The 16,836-nt window shown below is 47.7% G+C and overlaps 1 protein-coding gene across 1 annotated transcript in view; it reads right to left on the bottom strand.

Moving 5' to 3' along the window:
* Window positions 1–2,273: 2,273 nt before the first annotated feature.
* LOC126524753 (uncharacterized) overlaps window positions 2,274–16,836 on the bottom strand; it is a 32,814-nt gene continuing 18,251 nt past the window's right edge. The window contains exon 4 of the mRNA XM_055067134.2: window positions 2,274–3,073. Coding sequence (XP_054923109.2) covers window positions 2,920–3,073 — 154 coding nt within the window. The 3' untranslated portion in view covers window positions 2,274–2,919. The remainder of the gene's footprint in view (window positions 3,074–16,836) is intronic.

Raw genomic sequence — 16,836 nt, 5'->3', positions numbered from 1 at the left:
AACTCGATGTGCGCGGGCTTGCTATCCTCGGGTTTGACAGCAGCCGTATAGGATCGCTACATTCCTGCACTCCACTTAAACAAAAGCAATAAAAAAGGAAGGAAGGGATAATAGAAGTAGTTCACAATATAAAAATGTTACTCCGCCCCTATTCTGCCAGAAATATAATGCCACTCTCGGAACACCGACTGCACAGACAGATACGGTCGAATACAACTGCGCAGAAGTTTAAATATTCCGTCAGTGCACAGTTCTCTTGCAGGCGCTAAGCGCGCGTTCGCCTGCATCGACATGCAAATCGGTAAAATTGGAAAATAATGCGAGATATTTTTGCGTATAAAGGTAGTTATATTTATCAACGTATTGCCTTTCATTAACGCTATCATACCAGTTGTAAGGTGCTGTTCGTAAGTGCCTTCATTTCCATTTCGTAAAATGACACTTACTGGGCGTTTGTGTTCATTCGTGTTATTCACAAATTAAACGTCTATCTTTATGCGAACAATATTATTCATATTGAAACTATTTCTTTATTTCATTTGCTTTAAATTTATAATCCTAACAACTTATAACTGCGTTAACTTTGCTAATGACAGAGATCTTTCTTGAAAACAATATCGCGAAATTTTGGTGCATTACCGAGAAAATATTTGTGGGGAGGCCTGTTAGCATTTGAATCATTAGAACTAGAACCACAACACTTTTATATATACCGGGAATTATATCCAAAATTATGCTATATTAAGATCCCAGTGCCTGTCACATTATATCTTAATAATGTAACGAAATGAATGCGATGATGTAATGTAGATTCTCAAGCTTCCTAGAAATGCTTCGAGAATGCCTTGCTAAAGATAAATGTGTTCTGCAAAGTTTAATGCATTCCGCAAACCTCTTGCAGTTTTTTCGGGCAGTCACTTCGTTAGCGCGAGTAGGTTTCATGTCGTGCAACACATGAGCGCATAACTTCTTCGAAGCCTGTAGTGGACTTCTGTGAGACAATTTGCGACAATTTTATTCCTTTACACGCTTTTGCTACATGTTAATTTTCCTACACCGACTGTACCTGCTTACAAGCTTGACGTGGGACAAAGTCAAACACAATTCATTCGCTAGTCTACGTTGACTGCGATTCCCTAGAGAGAGTTTTCTAAATAGTAAGGAAACTGTGCCTAATGCTTGAGTTTCTACAGCAAACATGTAGTGGTTCCACTCCCTCTCCACACTCCTGCACTAGCAGCAACATTAAACTTGCGACATTAAACATTAAACTACCCTGTTTGTCTGCAGGTTATCATGGTCTTAGGCTATTCCTATACTGAGATACTTTTTTATCTTCTTATGTTTAGAAGACGTCACGGTATATTCAGCCTTCCAACTTATTTTCTTAATTGTACGAAAACATTTGCTGCATAATTTAGTACAAGCTGTAAAATATTTTATTTAACTGCCTGTCTGATGCATGACTAGTCGCTGGTGAAATATATTTCACCAGCGACCCTCCAGTGCATATATGCACTGGAGAGCAGAAGCTCTGCTGTTAACATTGGGTCGACGGTACGGGCGAGTCCGTTCAGCTTCTCCGCGAACGCTTACCGCAGAGCGCACACTCGCTAACACGAGGTAAGCGATGATAGCAAAGAGTTTGCCCAGTGGTGTCCATATAACGCGCTTTGCTGTTGCAATAAAATTGTGAGGACGAGAGAGAGTACGAATGTGCAGAAACTTCAACGATTAGTTACATGACTCCGGATAGACACTGCAATAGAACAAGTTAAGAAATATTTTTGCGTGACTTTATAGAATAAGCCACATTTTCTTACCACGCCTTTTCCCCCGACGCGTAAATGAACCCCACAAGACACGCGTTAAAATAGCATTGGTGCTACAAGACAGTTGCTCAAAAAGGCTTAGAATTCACACCACGAAAATGCCATAGCTCAATGTCACTAAAAAATTGTCATGAAGTGCGCAACTTTCTTAACGGTAAAAATGATCTGTATAGAACATTAAGCAATTTGTTTCTGCAAATATTAAGGCGGAACAATACGATTTATAAAATTGTATCCAAATACGACTTCGAAACGCAGTTTCTTTGCAGAGCCTGCCATTTCACTTCTTTTCCGTCTTTTCTCATGCATACATTGCAAGAAAGTGTATTCAACATACATGTAATTAGCTAACAACAGAAATGCCGCCAACGTTCTCAGTTATGTGAGCCTGCAATATAATGCAAAGGAAGCGCGGTGAAACGCTGTAATTGCATACTTTATTGCATACATTTGAGACATTGTTAGGCATAAATTGCGTATTTCACCATATAATAAATTAAACCCTTAAGCGTCCCTGTGCCTTAGTCGAATAAACGATATATCAGAAAATCAATCGGTGCTCTTCATCATAGTTCCTTGTATCGCTTTCTATCACATATCGAATATTTCGCCTTCCTTGCATATTTTCGGAAACCGTTACGTGGTCTGTAAGCCATTTCACATGCCTCCACAAATCTACCGCGACTAATGTAAAAGGTGATGTAGATTTATCGACACTAATTTACACCGCCCGAGCAAGTATATGCACGAAGTTCTGCAAGGCATGCAGAATACATTACATCGTAATTATCAAGAAATACAGCATGAGAGTGTCAACAAGTTGCTTAGCCTTGGAGTTAGCATGCCAGCTCCGTTATTTCATGGCTCTTTCTGGTACTGTCCCGTCTCTTCCAAACAATTTTTTTTCACCGAGCAAAGTGGGCTGGCTATCTCTGGAGTAAATTTGGCATTGCAAGGAACCACATATCAGCCTGGCTGCCGGTAAAATTTTTGCGCACAGTACTTTTGTGAAAATCGTCTTCGTGCCGCAGTCGAGAGCTGTCCCTCCGTTACGGTTGCGCGATCCTCAATGCCCGGCCTCAGTGTTTCACACACTGTGCAAGTAGAACACCTTCTTTTCGATGCGTGATGCGTCCGCCTCCTTCTTAGTCCTGTCCTCATTGCGCAGAAGCCGCTCCAATGAGGCGCGATCTGGCAGCAATCGCACAACGACGGGCTCTGTGGACTTTGGGTCTGGCTTCCTGCGAACAAGGTTTGCCAATCGGCACTCGTCACTTCTAACCTTTTCTACGTGGACAGCTGTCATTATTGGAATTAGGCTTTGCAACCGGATACACAAACTCAACACGAAGCTGAGTAGTAAAGGCCCTGCCGTGTAGAGTGCTCGAGCACACCATCTCTGGCATACGTGGTTGCACTTGTTGGCCGCTGCTGCGGTCGAGGCAGTACACTTAGGTGCGCACTTGGGCACAGTGGTGCACGAGTCCACGCATGCTCATTTTATTACATGGCGTTGTTATGTAGGCGCCTTCATTATTCACGAAGCGCGCGGTCGGATACTCTAGACCCTGAGCAACAGTGAGAGGGACTGTACACGATAAATTTCTAATGAGAAACATCCCCGCTCTATTATGTGAGCGCGCGTCTTATTCGGAGGCTCGCTGGGAGAAGCATTCGTGGCTTTTGGTATGATATGATAATATCAGGTGTCTCTACTACCTATATTGTGCGTTCCCCCGGGAGAGTACGGATATTTCCATATTATGTGGTCGAGGGTCCGTCTCACCCCACAAAGATTACACCTATCGCCCCTGGCCTCGGGGAACATGTGGTTCGCCATAACCGGGTGCGGATACGTATAAGCTTGCAGTCGTCTCCACGCGACTGCTTCTCTTTTGTTTAATTTCGGGTCTGGCGGGGATAATGGTCTACGAGCCAATCTATAATGCTGCGTTCTGGCGGAGGGCATGCGCCCTCCGCCAGAACTACTCAGCGATAGAGGTCGTGTCTTTTTGTGAGTAGTGATACAATCCCTCCTTCGCGAGTGTGCCAGATCATTCACCAGAAGTCGACCGCACATCACCCCCAAACGAATGGTCTCACGGAGCGCTTCAACCGAACACTGGGCGACATGTTGAGGATGTACGTCTCGTCCAGCCACATCAATTGGGACACCGTACTCCCGAGTGCACAACTATTTAAGAAGTCGCCCGATACGCTGAAGATTGCCGCCAGCTGGCTCGTTCGTTGACGAGCGAAGATCAGTGGCGTCAGAAGACAAGACGCGACAGTCATCAGGCCATGCCCACCTTCCGTGCTGGCTCCCTTGCTTGACTATGGATACCGCCTCACATGCCCGGCCGTTCTTCTAAACTACTTGCGCGGTACCACGGTCCGTACCGGATTATCGACGCCTCCTCCCCTGTGAACTATATCGTTGAGCCCGTCACACGATCGCCGGACCTTTGTTTTCGAGGTCGCCAGACAGTGAATGTTAGCCGGCTGGAGCCTTATTTAGACTCCCTCATCTTCCCTGCTCCCTGAGTCGCCAGGATGGCTCCGTTTTATACCTGAGGCCAATGTAATGAAGGGGACGCGCCTCTTGTTACCGATAGCAGCTCAGAGACGACAACGACGACCCGTACTGTGATTTGCAAGAGAGCTCGGGCTGTTCGTTGCTGCTAGGCTGCTGTTGATCTGGTGTTTCTCAGCTTTAATTAAAAACCATTACAACATTAACACCTTTCCAGCATGGTTTTCGGAAGGGTTTTACGACAGTCACGTAACTCATATGCGTTATTTATGCTCTCGCTCAAGGTATTGACAACAAAGGCCAGAGGGATGTCATTTTTATTGATTTTAGCACAGCTTGTGATTTAGTCTCGCGCGATAAACTCATCAACAAATTTCAAGCACTCGGTCTTCCTTCTTTCATTGTTAAAAATATTTCTGCTTATTTATCTAACAGGTGTCAATATTCTTAAGAAAGATGTTTATTTACAGGGTGGGGGGTGCTTCGATCGCCAGAGTGTGAAGTTGCGTACCACTTTGGCTCCTCGATGTTTTCGTTTAAGCTTGTGTGGAACTATCATTCAACGTTGTAAAAGACTGAGAAATGACACTGTGCGTACTTTCTGCGAATGTGCTGTGCTTTTTCACGGCTCCAATTGGCGTTTTTTTCTGGTTACGAGGACATTTTCGACGGCGACCCGCTGACCTAAGCCTAACCACGTCTGGGCCTAGCCCGAGCGCGGCCTCCGCGAGGCCGGCCAGGTAAGCACGATATCATGCCGCCACCACAGCAATATTCGCACTCGAGTGGACCCAGCGCGGGAGCTCCATGCTCACCTCAGCTTAGAGACGCCGCAAAGTTGCAGTATAGCCCCTCCAAAATGCAGACAACGCGACGAGCGAAGCGCGCTGAGAGTGTCGAAATGCCGCGTGACCGCCCAGCTGCAGCCGCAGACGCTGTGGCGCATCCCTCGATGGAAGAGGCCAGGAGGAGGGAGTCGCAAGTGAACGACCAAATGGATATTCAGAATGCTAGCGAGGAGGACAACGACGATAGCCACGACGAAGACAACGAGGAGGACAACGGAAGCCTAGAATGGTCCTTTTTCAGCAAGCGAAAACGGAAGAGAAAAGTCAAGCCCGAACAGCTTCGCCTCGAGCGGGTAAGCCAACCTCATTTTGCGCTCTCGATCAGGCCAGTTAACAAGGTACATGCGCATGACATACCTAAGCAGGCTATAACAGCAGCAGTGCAGATGACGGCAAGAAGTTGGGAACTTGCAGAATTACTATCAATTTACTATTATCAATTTTCCACTATAACCCTGCAGCGAACTGCATAAAGGTTACTGTCAGGGATGAAGAGCACGCGAAGAGGCTTGCGGCGCCGACACGATTGGCTGAGAAAATGAGCGGTCGCGATCGTATGTACGAAGTGATAATTGAAAGAAGGCCAACACAGAAGGTGGGGAACAGTCGGGGGGTCATCAAGGTGCGTCCCGGCCAGACCATTGAATATATCAAGGATCACTTGAGATGCGAGACGGCAACTATCCTAGAGGTACGTCTGGTCGGGAAGGCAAACATGCTGCTGCTACCATTTAATATGGAATCTTCCCCAAACAGGCTCGTATTCGATTATGAGATCACTAGGGTGCATTAGTATAGACCGAAGGTTATAGCGTCCTACTATTGTCAGGGATTGGGACACATTGCCAAGTATTGCCCTTCAGACGAAGTTTGTAAGCAGTGTGGTAGAAAGCACCCTGAAGATAACCAATGCGACTAACAGCTATTCTTTGTTGCATGCCAGAGGGCCGCATATCGCTAAGCTCAGCATGTCCTAGCCGTGCACCGAAAAACATTAAGAAAGTCGTGCAGACGATAGAAAAACGTCAGAGGGCAATGACCTGGTCTGAAAACGTGCTGGCGGGATCATTCATACAACCCACGCTATCCGCTCACCAAGAGCAACAAATAAAAGAACTAAGAAACGAAAATCAACAGTTGAGAGCAATACTGCAAGAAATAGTCGCACGACTACCACCAGAGCAACGAGATACACAACCACCGAAAACGCCACGGCAACGTGTTTCAGAGACGCCGGTAGACCGAGAAAAATGCACGCGTTCTAACAGTCGGGTTGGGCCATAAATTGGTCGGAAAACCACGGCAAACTCTACAAAGCTGCAACACGCAGGACCTGCCTAGATCAAGCAGAACCAGGCACCGTCAGTGTCAAAACCACCAACAGTCCGAGACTCGGTGTGTGCGCAGATGCTGAGCATCCTAAGGCCGGAAAGACATACCGAGACCCAGCGCCTCGGAAAGAACCTACGGGAGGAATTTCAGACAGTAACAAATGCAATACAAACTCAGATGCAGGCGATATTCACGGAAATTCAGAGAAATATTCAGAAGCAACATGATGAACCTAAAAGGCGCAAGCCAGCACATGAAAGATGATGGCACGGGCTATATGCATCCAACGAAACTGTCGAAGTTTTAGGCAGAATGGATCCACACTAAGACAGCAATTTAAAAAATTCAAAGCCCTTGTCGTGCTTCTACAGGAGACAAAGGGACCGCGCGCTATTCAAGGTTACCGAACCTTTCAGCAGGCTGCGACACTACACCAGGGCAAAGGAAACCAATAAGGGCAAGGCCAAGCTGCTCTTTTACTTAGACATGATTGCACCGCAACCGAACTGCAAATACCAGATGCCGGTAACTATTTCAAAGAAATTGTGGCAGTAAAGCTATGTCCACGCGGCCACCGGCCAATGGTTGCAGTCTCCACGTACGACAGACCCCTAACGGGCAAGCACCGGAATGACTCCAACCAATGGCTCGGTAAGGGGCAGGCACAAGCTGGATGGCTTCGCATTCTAGCGGGTGGAGTTTTTAACGCCACGCATCAAACATGGGGCTACACCAAAGCTGACCCAAGAGGACGCATACTACAGGATGCAATAGAAATGTCAACTCTGGACATATGCAATACACCAGAAACACCAACCCGCATAGGGCTACACGCGCGAGAACAGGACACAATGCCCGATCTGACACTAGCCACTCCAGGGCCCATAAGGCAATGGAACATAGAGTCGACGACATGGGGAAGCGACCATTTATCAATAATTATCACGCTCAATCGCAAAATGATTTGGGAGAGGAGAGAAATGGTTTTTTTACTTGAAAAAATTTCGAATGGCCACCGCGGACTCTTTTGGTGACTGAACAATTCAGTGCTATGATAGCGCATGCACGGCCGGAGGCGAGAGAAACTATCCCATGCGGTGACACTACAACGCACATGCATATGCACCTTGCAAATCTATGGCGGAAGGTCAACCGCCTCACACAGCAATACCGGTGTAAAGGAAAGCGTCACAAAGATACAATGCGCCTTAAACATCAATACCGACTCATCGAGTAATACGAACAACTCGAAGCAGACACGTGGCACAATACGGGCGGGAGCCTTGGCTGGCAACCCGGCCCTAAATGACTATGGCAGATTTTAAAGAGCCTGCTTGGGAGCAAGAAAGGCGCGCCTCCTCTCGCGGAGCTCTTTTTGCGAGAAGAGCCAGCCATGCTGGAGGACCACGTCATCCACACTTGCTTCCCAGGTGCTGCCGAGGTGCCCCCGGAACCACGGCACCGCTGCCTTCGGCCACGATAGACAACGCGAAAGTGGAGCTATACACGCCCTTTACACTGAGTGAACTTGTAGCGGCCTTTGCACAAGGCAAACCAAAGTCAGCTCCCGGGCACAACGGAGTGACTTGGCAAGAACTTCGAAGCCTCAGCAATGAAGCCCAAGAACATCTGTTAACAATTGTCAATGAATCCTCGGAATCCGGACTAGTGCCAGATTCACTAAACCTATCTCTCATCTACCCTATACCGAAGCCGGGCACAGACCACATGAAACCAGCTAACCTACGCCCCATAGCTCGAATGTCAACTGTCCGCAAATTGATAACACAACAATGCAGCACTATATCGAAGATGTACAACTGGGTTTGCATCCTGCGCAGGCAGGTTTTCGGCCGAACATGGGCGCACGTGACTGCATCTGGTAGCTCCACAGAGTGATCAACTGGAAGTCTCCAAAACGGATGCCTGACTGTAATCTTGCGGTCGATGTGTGTAAAGCATTCGATAATGTGAAAGAAGAGGCCATCTTGCAAGAATTGACAACCAGGCACCCTAGCCAAAGAACATACAATTGGATGCGTAGCTCCCTCCAAAGCAGACCAATCAGCAGACCATGGCATCAGCAGCAATCCAAGCAGACCATGGCAAGGCACCGGGTCGAAGTCCGAAGACCTACTACTTCAACAGGAAAGTGCCCCAGGGCTCCATCCTCGGATCTGTGCTATTCAATCTGGCCATGACACGGGTGGCGGAATGTCTTGAGCGAGACACTTTGGCCCGTTTTGCTATTCACGCCGACGATGTAACAATATGGACGGAAGCGGCGGATTATTCCGACATACAGAACATGCAAACTCAACTGCCAGCAGCGATCCTAAGCCTTAGCAACACTTTAGATAACCTCGGACTGCTACTCTCGCCAGAGAAGACGGAATTGATCAGTGTAGACGAAAAGAAAGTGACAAATGTAACGAAGGAGATCAGTTTACACATTGGCGAAAGCGATATTGCGACGACAAACGAACTAATTAGGATCCTTGGAGCACAGATTGCTAGCTTCAACAGCTCCGAGCTATGGATTTCCACCCTAAAGCAAAAATGGAGGCCGTTAATTGTTGCACATGGTTAGACGAATATCGAGCAAATATGGTGGAGCGCGTCAGAAAGCGTGCCAAATGTTTGCAAAAGCAGTCGAGGTTGGAGGGATCCTTTAGGGGGCACCCGTGTAGGAATTCTCTGAACGAGACCTCGGCGACATCGAAAAATTACGCAGGGCCACCCTCCGTACGATCACTGGGCTACCGAAGCACACGAGGAACGAGGACCTGCTCAAGCACGTAACGATTCTACCCATACCGGACCTAGTCGATGAAGCACGAATTCGAATGCGATCCCGCTTGAAAAACACGACTCAAGAAAAACAGATCATGGCATGGGATGAGCAATTCAGAGCCCCCGGAAGCAACCATAACGTCACTATGGGAAGCACCAGGGGGCATGCGGAAACAACAACGCCCTATCGCCACACGAAACGCGGAAGCTAAAAAAAATATTTGAAAAGAGATTGGAACTAAGAACGCCGCAGCAAACCATTGACAAGCATGCATGGCCTGGGTTAGCACATCTGCACCCCAACACAATGGCTACCACACATGTAAGCTTCCCGGGGGTGCAACCTTGCACGCTGAACTCTTAGCTATATGGGGAGCGGTCAACATCATTCCCATTGACATGGGAAGCATTGCAGAGCAGAGTGCGAAATAATTATGAGATCCTTACTGACTCGTACGAAGCGGTGACCTAATTAACGGTGCCCACGACCGATGATACTGTGGCCAACGACACCAGAAAAAAGCTAAAGAGATATAGGACAATGGGCAAATGTTGAAATCCTATGGACACCGAGGCACACCGGCACGGATGGGGGAAACGCAGCCGCTCACGCAGTTGCCGCGCAAGCGAGTGGGCTTCATTACACGTACAGCTCCCCACATCCTATTTCCTCGCCAAAGCCCGCGGACCAAAATCCATACTAAAATATTGGCCGAAGGCTTGCCTAGCGGAGCACTGATGCATTACATTCGCACTACAATAAAAGCAGACAGTCAACGGAGACCATTAGAAAGTTCACCAGTACATGTGTTTGACGCAAGGGTGGGCTTACTCGCACTGAAGAGGTTTTTTTTAATAAGGTTATGGCCAACGCTGCATACACACCCCACGTACACGAGAAATGGCACCAACCCAGACAAGCTACGATTGGGAACACTTATACCCGATGCACACATGGCCAGGAGTCATGCAGAGCAGACTTGCAACACCTCATTTAGAGCTGTGCAGCTTTTTCACAAAGGAGATCCAACATTCAACATTTACTACACGAAGACATTATAACACTAGGAATTGGAATACAAACTAACCCTGAATCTCAGAATGCCATTGCGACATATGACAGACAAAGTGGCTTGCTTCGAGTAGTGTAGTAGGGGTCGACCAGCCCATGCGAGTGCAGCGGAACTGAACATGCACCTGAGTCTGCATAAAGCGGAAGATCAAAGACTGAGATGAAGATGTGCTTCAGCCAACAATCCGGGAACCCACATTCCTTTCCCTCGTAATCTCCAACAATGACCTAGAGCCGTCCTCTTCCTTAAAATAATGGCTTTATTCATTCTATCACTTACAGAGTGAAAAGAGGCCCAAGAGGACGCCACAGGCCAGATCCAGCTGGCGCAGAGTACCCCGAGATTACGCGTTCGCACTCTACTTCTTCTTTCTCTGCCTCAGACGCGCACTGCTGCGATATTTTCCCCGTAAGTGGAAGCTCGCTGACCGAGTTAAAGAGACCTGGGATGGTACTGCTTAAGTCTGGCCACGTGAACAACTTGCGTCGAACGTGAACGCTGATTACGTGCAGTCCCTTTGGCCACGACATAGTTCACATTACTCAAGCGACTTAGTATAACGAATGGTCCCGTTTAAGTGGCTAGAAACTTGCGGTACAGTCCCTTTTTGCGAACAGTTGCCCACTACCAAACATAGTCACCGGGAGTAAAGCTGACTGGGATATGCCGCGCATCATAAGCGAATCTTGTGGCCTTGTGAGGACAATGTCCTAAGATGCGCCAGTCGACGTGATTCTTCAGCACAACACAGAGTTCGGGCGATGGAACGATCTTCTTAACACGATAAAGGTAGAATTGTGTCCAGAAAGCTCTGGGGAACGCGTGTGTATAGCAAAAAGAACGGCGCATATCCAGTAACTTCGGGCCTGGCACTATTGTACGCGTTCGTTACAAAAGGCAAGACGTCGTCCCAATTTTTGTGGTCAGCAGCGACACGCATTGATAACATGTTGGTAAGGGTTCGATTCGTTCGCTCCGTGAGGCCATTGGTTTGCAGGTGGTAAGGAGTGGAATGACAATATGCAGAACCACAAAGCCGTAAAAGTACTTCAACGGCGTCGGCGATGAATTGCCGTCCACGATTAGTGATGACAACCCGGGGAGCGATGAAACAAAAATGAAGAGGTATCTGCTGCAGTGGCAGATGGAAGTGCCGCCGTTTCCGTGTAGCGAGTCAGGTAATCTACGCATACTATAATCCAGCGGTAGCCAGCTGACATCTTTGGGAGCGAGCCGAGCACGTCGATGCCGACTTTTTCAAAGGGTAACGTCGGTGGCCTAACTGGTTGCAAATAGCCTGATGGAGCCGTCGTCATTTGCTTGTGGCGCTGGCAAACAGTGCAGCTGGCGACATACGGTTTCGTTGTTTTCCAGAGCTTGGGCCAGAAAAATATCTGCCGAAGTCGGTGTATTGTGCGGGAAAAGTCAAGGTGTCCGGACGTGATATCGTCATGCATGGAACGAATGACAGCAGGGCGCAGGTTTTCGGGCACACCAGAAGCAATGAAGGACCAGCAGCCGAGTAATTTTTTTGTGCAGCAAACCATTACAAAAAATAATCTATGTTGTTCCTGCTGGCTCACGTGCAGCTGCCCGTAGTGATTTCAAGGTAGGGTCGCAACACAACTCGCTCTCGAAGGCACTTAGGTCTGGATAGTCGGAAGAGGTGCAAACTAGGTAGTCATCAGCTTTAGTGTGCGGCGAAGGGAGACGGGATAGGCGATCAGCATCCGTGTGACAGCGTCCGCTCTTGTAGTTAACGGAAAAGCTGTATTCTTGAAGTCGCAAAGCCCAGCGGTCCAACCGGTGAGACGGTTCACGCAGCCCAACGAGCCAACAGAGTGAATGATGGTCAGTCACTATCGTGAATGCGCGGCCATGTAGATACGGGCGGAAGTTCTGAATTACGAAGACAACTGCTAGACACTCGATTTCTGTAACGGTGTAGTTTTTCTCCGCTTTTGTAAGTGTCCGACTAGCGTAAGCAATTACATGCTGACGGTCACGGCTGAGCTGAACAAGCACAGGGCCAACACCCACACCGCTGGCGTAAGTATGCAGCTCAGTCGACGCCTTCCGATCAAAATGCCGCAGAACCGGTCCAGAAGTAAACAAAAATTTCAGCTGTTGGAACGCCGACTCGCAGTCGGCAGTCCAAAAGTATGGGGTGTCTGTGAGGGAGAGACGTGAGGGGAGATGCAAACTCTGCGATATTCTTGATAAAGCGCCGAAAATATGAGCAAAGGCCCAAAAAGCTTCGCAGATCTTTCACCGTGTGTTGCTGTTGGAAGTCGCAACGCGCTGCTATCTTTTCAGGGTCTGGTCGTATGCCGTCCTTGTCGACCGGAAAGCCTAGTACGAGGGTTAGACGCTCACCGAGATGACATTTCTTCGAGCTTAAAATAAGGCCAGCTTGCTGGATACAGATAAGAACGACCAACAGGCGCTGATTGTGCTCGTGAAATGTCCGGCCGTAGATAATGACGTCGTCTAAATAGCACATGCAAATTTCCAATTTGAGTCCACAGAGCACGGTATTCATAAATCACTCGAATGTCGCTGGAGCGTTGCATAAGCCAAACGGCATAACGTTGAACTGAGAGAGACCATCGGGTGTCACGAAGGCTGCCTTCTCCTTGACCGAGGGGTGCGTGGGAATTTGCCAATATCCTGACCGTAAATCAAAGAAGAGAAATACGACGCTGAGTGGAGGAAGTCGACAGCGTCGTCTATTCGTGGTAGGGGGCACACGTCTTTCTTTGTGACGGTGTTCAGGCGGGAATAGTCCACACAGAATCTCCATGAGTTGCCTTTCTTCTTGACTAGGATCACAGGAGCGGCCCGGGGCTACACGATTCCAGTATCACTCCTTTCTGTAACGTTTCTTCGACCTGCTCGGCCATGACTTTTCTCTCTGGAGGTGAAACGTGATAAGGCTTCTGACGAATTGGCTTCGCTTGCCCTGTATAGATGCGGTGTTGCATACCAGACGCCGGTGGTTTATGGGACGCTCGTTGGCCTTGAGCAAAATCAAACAGTGGCGTAGTGAGCGAGCACTCCTTGAACCAGACACTGCTCTCTAGAAGACAGCGACTTGCTAATCATGCGCTTAAAGTCAGCAAAATTATTATGGCTGCAATCAGGCTTGGATTTTCTCCCGGCAGTGGAAATTTTGACCTTTCCAAGCCTGACAATTGCTTGTTCGTCAAAACTTGCCAGTTTAATTTCTTGCGGCGATCTTATTGATTGGGTTGAAACGTTTACTGTCCACAAACGAGTACAACCATCAGTGGTGACAACGATGGAGCGAGGGACTATTACATTTTTCTTGAGGGCGTTATTATATTCGGGCTCGACTAAACCACAAGAACCCGTACGAGGGCAAGAATCAATATACAGGTACAGACATTGCAATCTGAGAGGGAAAACACACAACTTGCGACACGGAGAGAACATCGGCGGCATCACTGGTGTTATGTCATTGAAGTTCGACGAATAGAAATCGCGCCTCTTCCACAATCCAATGTTTCCCCCACTCACGAAAGAAGTCAATTCCTAAACTAATGTCATGCGTTGAACGTGCAAGCACAGTAAATTCGCTTCTAAATGTCTAGTCCCTTATCATAACTGAAACAGAACAGACCTCAAGATGGCGTAACATTTCCCCGCCAACGCCGCGAAAGGTAGCGTTCCGATCCCAAGAAAACAACGTTTTGTCCAAGACGATTTTTGAAAGACAGGCTCATAACCGAAACTGCCGCCCCGGTATCAACTAAAGCAAAAGCACTCACATTGTCAACTAAAACATACACTTAGTTTTTAAACAATTTTGCAGAATGGGGTTTTAATGAAGATTACTATACTGCGGCCCCACCCACGTCGGTCGCACAAGCTCGTTTCCCAACGGCGAGGGTGACAACGAGCGACGACGAGGTGATGGAGAGCGCCGTTGTCATATTGGTAGTGGTGATAGGCTGCACTCAGAAACGGGGGAGTCACTGCGGTTCGCGCGTCCCTACTGCAGCCGTTGGAAGGAACTGGGATACGGCCAGGGCTCGTCAGCGGGCACGAGGGGTGTATAGGAATTAAACCGTGGAGCACGCTGCTAGCAGCAGTGGCAATACCTAGGAATGCGTCAAGGCACACCGCAGCTGTAGCAAATGCGGGAGTCGCGGCTGACACCGGTGGCATGGGTGTCTGGGGTAGAAACTAACTCTCAGGCTGGTTGTAGGAGGGGAGAACCCGCGGAATAAATTGTTGTGGTACGCATTGCCGGCGTCACAGACTTGTCGGTTGTGGGGGAAAGTTGCTGCTCTCCGGAGGATCAGTACAGGTCCTGCGAGGCTCTCGGTAACTCTGACGTGCCCAGCTGACCGGTTGCCCAAGAGAGCGATCGTCAAATGCACACTGATAACAGACATAGGAACGTCGTCAACAACGTTAAGGCGTTCAGGCTCTTCTTTAACCACTTGCCGAATCGCCGAAGAGATGTCGTCGTGGGTTGGGACGGACACAGTTGCAATAGTAGTGACATTATCCAAGCATAGGAACTTTGGTCCAATCCTTCTTATTTTCAGCCCTTCAAACGCCCGGCAGTGTTTCTTCAGATAAAACGGAGGACTAAGATCTTCCTTCGTTATAAGAAAATTATAAACATCTTCAGCGATTCCTTTAAGCAGACGTCCTACTTTGTCTTCATCTGTCATGGTGGCGCTGAAGATTCCGCACAATTTCAAAACAGCCGTCATATACGTTGAAGAAGTTTCGCCAGGTAATTGAGCTCGTCGAGAAAGCGTCTGCTCAGCCTTCTTTTTCTTACAGATCGGGTCCCCGAAGCAGTTGGTGAATTCTTCTGCAAAATTATTCCCGCTTGTCAGAACGTTCTCGTGGCTTTCAAGCGAGAAAAAAGAACCACGTTATCGAGCTGCTTCGTAGTGCTCCAGTGGTTGTGGCGACTCACTCTGTTGTATAGTGTTTAAGCCAGTCATCGACGTCTTCGTTCGCCATAAAAGGTGGGTTGCTCTCGCAGCGGTGTCCAGTAGCCAGCCTGACCTGCATGGTTGCTGTCTGGTTCACTGCAGATGGGGTCGTTATTGTCTTCTACAAAATCGGCCATGTCCGCTGCTTGTGGTCGTAAACCGGCTAAGCGTCTACTCCGTCGGATAGTTGGTAGAGCTGGGTCACCCAGGATCGTCCACGATTTACCCCACACGTCCACCCAAGATGTTACGAATGATGTTTATTTACAGGGTGAAACGAGGCCCAAGAGAAAGCCACAGGTCAGGCCCTGCTGGCGCATAGTACCGCGAGATCACGCGCGCGCTCTACTTCTTTTTCAGCCTCAGTCGCGCAGTACTTCGACAATATGTAAGCATTTGATGGCGACTGTTCCAATAACCTTCAAGTAACTTATGGTGTCCCACAAGGTAGTGTTCTTGGGCCTTTATTATTTCTTATCTATATATATGACTTTACTTACATTATCACTCCTCCTGTACGAATTAGGATGTTTTCTGACGATTGTGTTTTGTTTAATTAAATCAAGGTACCGCAAGATCAGGTATTACTTAATCTAATTTACATAATATCAGTGAATGGTGCGGCAGTTGAGGATTGAGGCTTAATGCTGACAAAACAGTATTTATGCGAATTACTAAGAAAAGAAAGTCACCCTTTTTCCTATAGCCTCCCTGCATGAAACCTTTCAGAAGGTCAAGAATACAAGTACCTTGGAGTAACATTAACGAACAATCTTAGGTGGATCCGACATATCGATACAGTATGCTCCTCTCCCTTTCGTAAACTTTGTTTTCTGAGGCATAAACTAAATGAATCAGCTGCTAACGTAAGACTACAGGCATATACCACCATAATTAGACCGAAAATTGAGTATGCATGCAATATCTGGCATCGCCACAGAAAGCTAACATTAATGCCCTGGAAAAGATTCAGCGGAAAGCTGTTCGCTTTATATATTAAAAATACCGCGTCACTTGCTCACCCACAAGTTCGATCCTTGAAAATCCCATACCTTCCCTGCAAACTCGGCGTAAAATACAAAGGCTGAAATTTCTCTTTTTATTGAAAAATAACAAGTTCTCTGTTTATCTTTCACCGCTAACGTCCAGGACAAGAAGAAATAGGCGCGCAGGGCCACTAGCGCCTTACTTCGCAATAACCAACACATTCAAGTAATCCTTTTTCCCCTGCATCATGTGCGAGTGGAACCAACTGCCGCTCTTATTTCTAACCAGCACTAACGCTTTGGAACAGGCCGTTCGTTGACATGCTGTATATGCTGATATTATGCTTTGTACTTTTCTTTTTTGTTATTGTTTTTGTTCAATCTTCTGCCTCCCTGCAAGGGCCCTTCACTGGGCCTGCAGTATGATGAAAAATAAATAAATAAATAAATAGATAAATAA

This window comes from Dermacentor andersoni, chromosome 3, assembly GCF_023375885.2.
Source record: "Dermacentor andersoni chromosome 3, qqDerAnde1_hic_scaffold, whole genome shotgun sequence".
Classification (NCBI taxonomy): domain Eukaryota; kingdom Metazoa; phylum Arthropoda; class Arachnida; order Ixodida; family Ixodidae; genus Dermacentor; species Dermacentor andersoni.
This window is presented reverse-complemented; position numbering and strand designations above follow the sequence as displayed.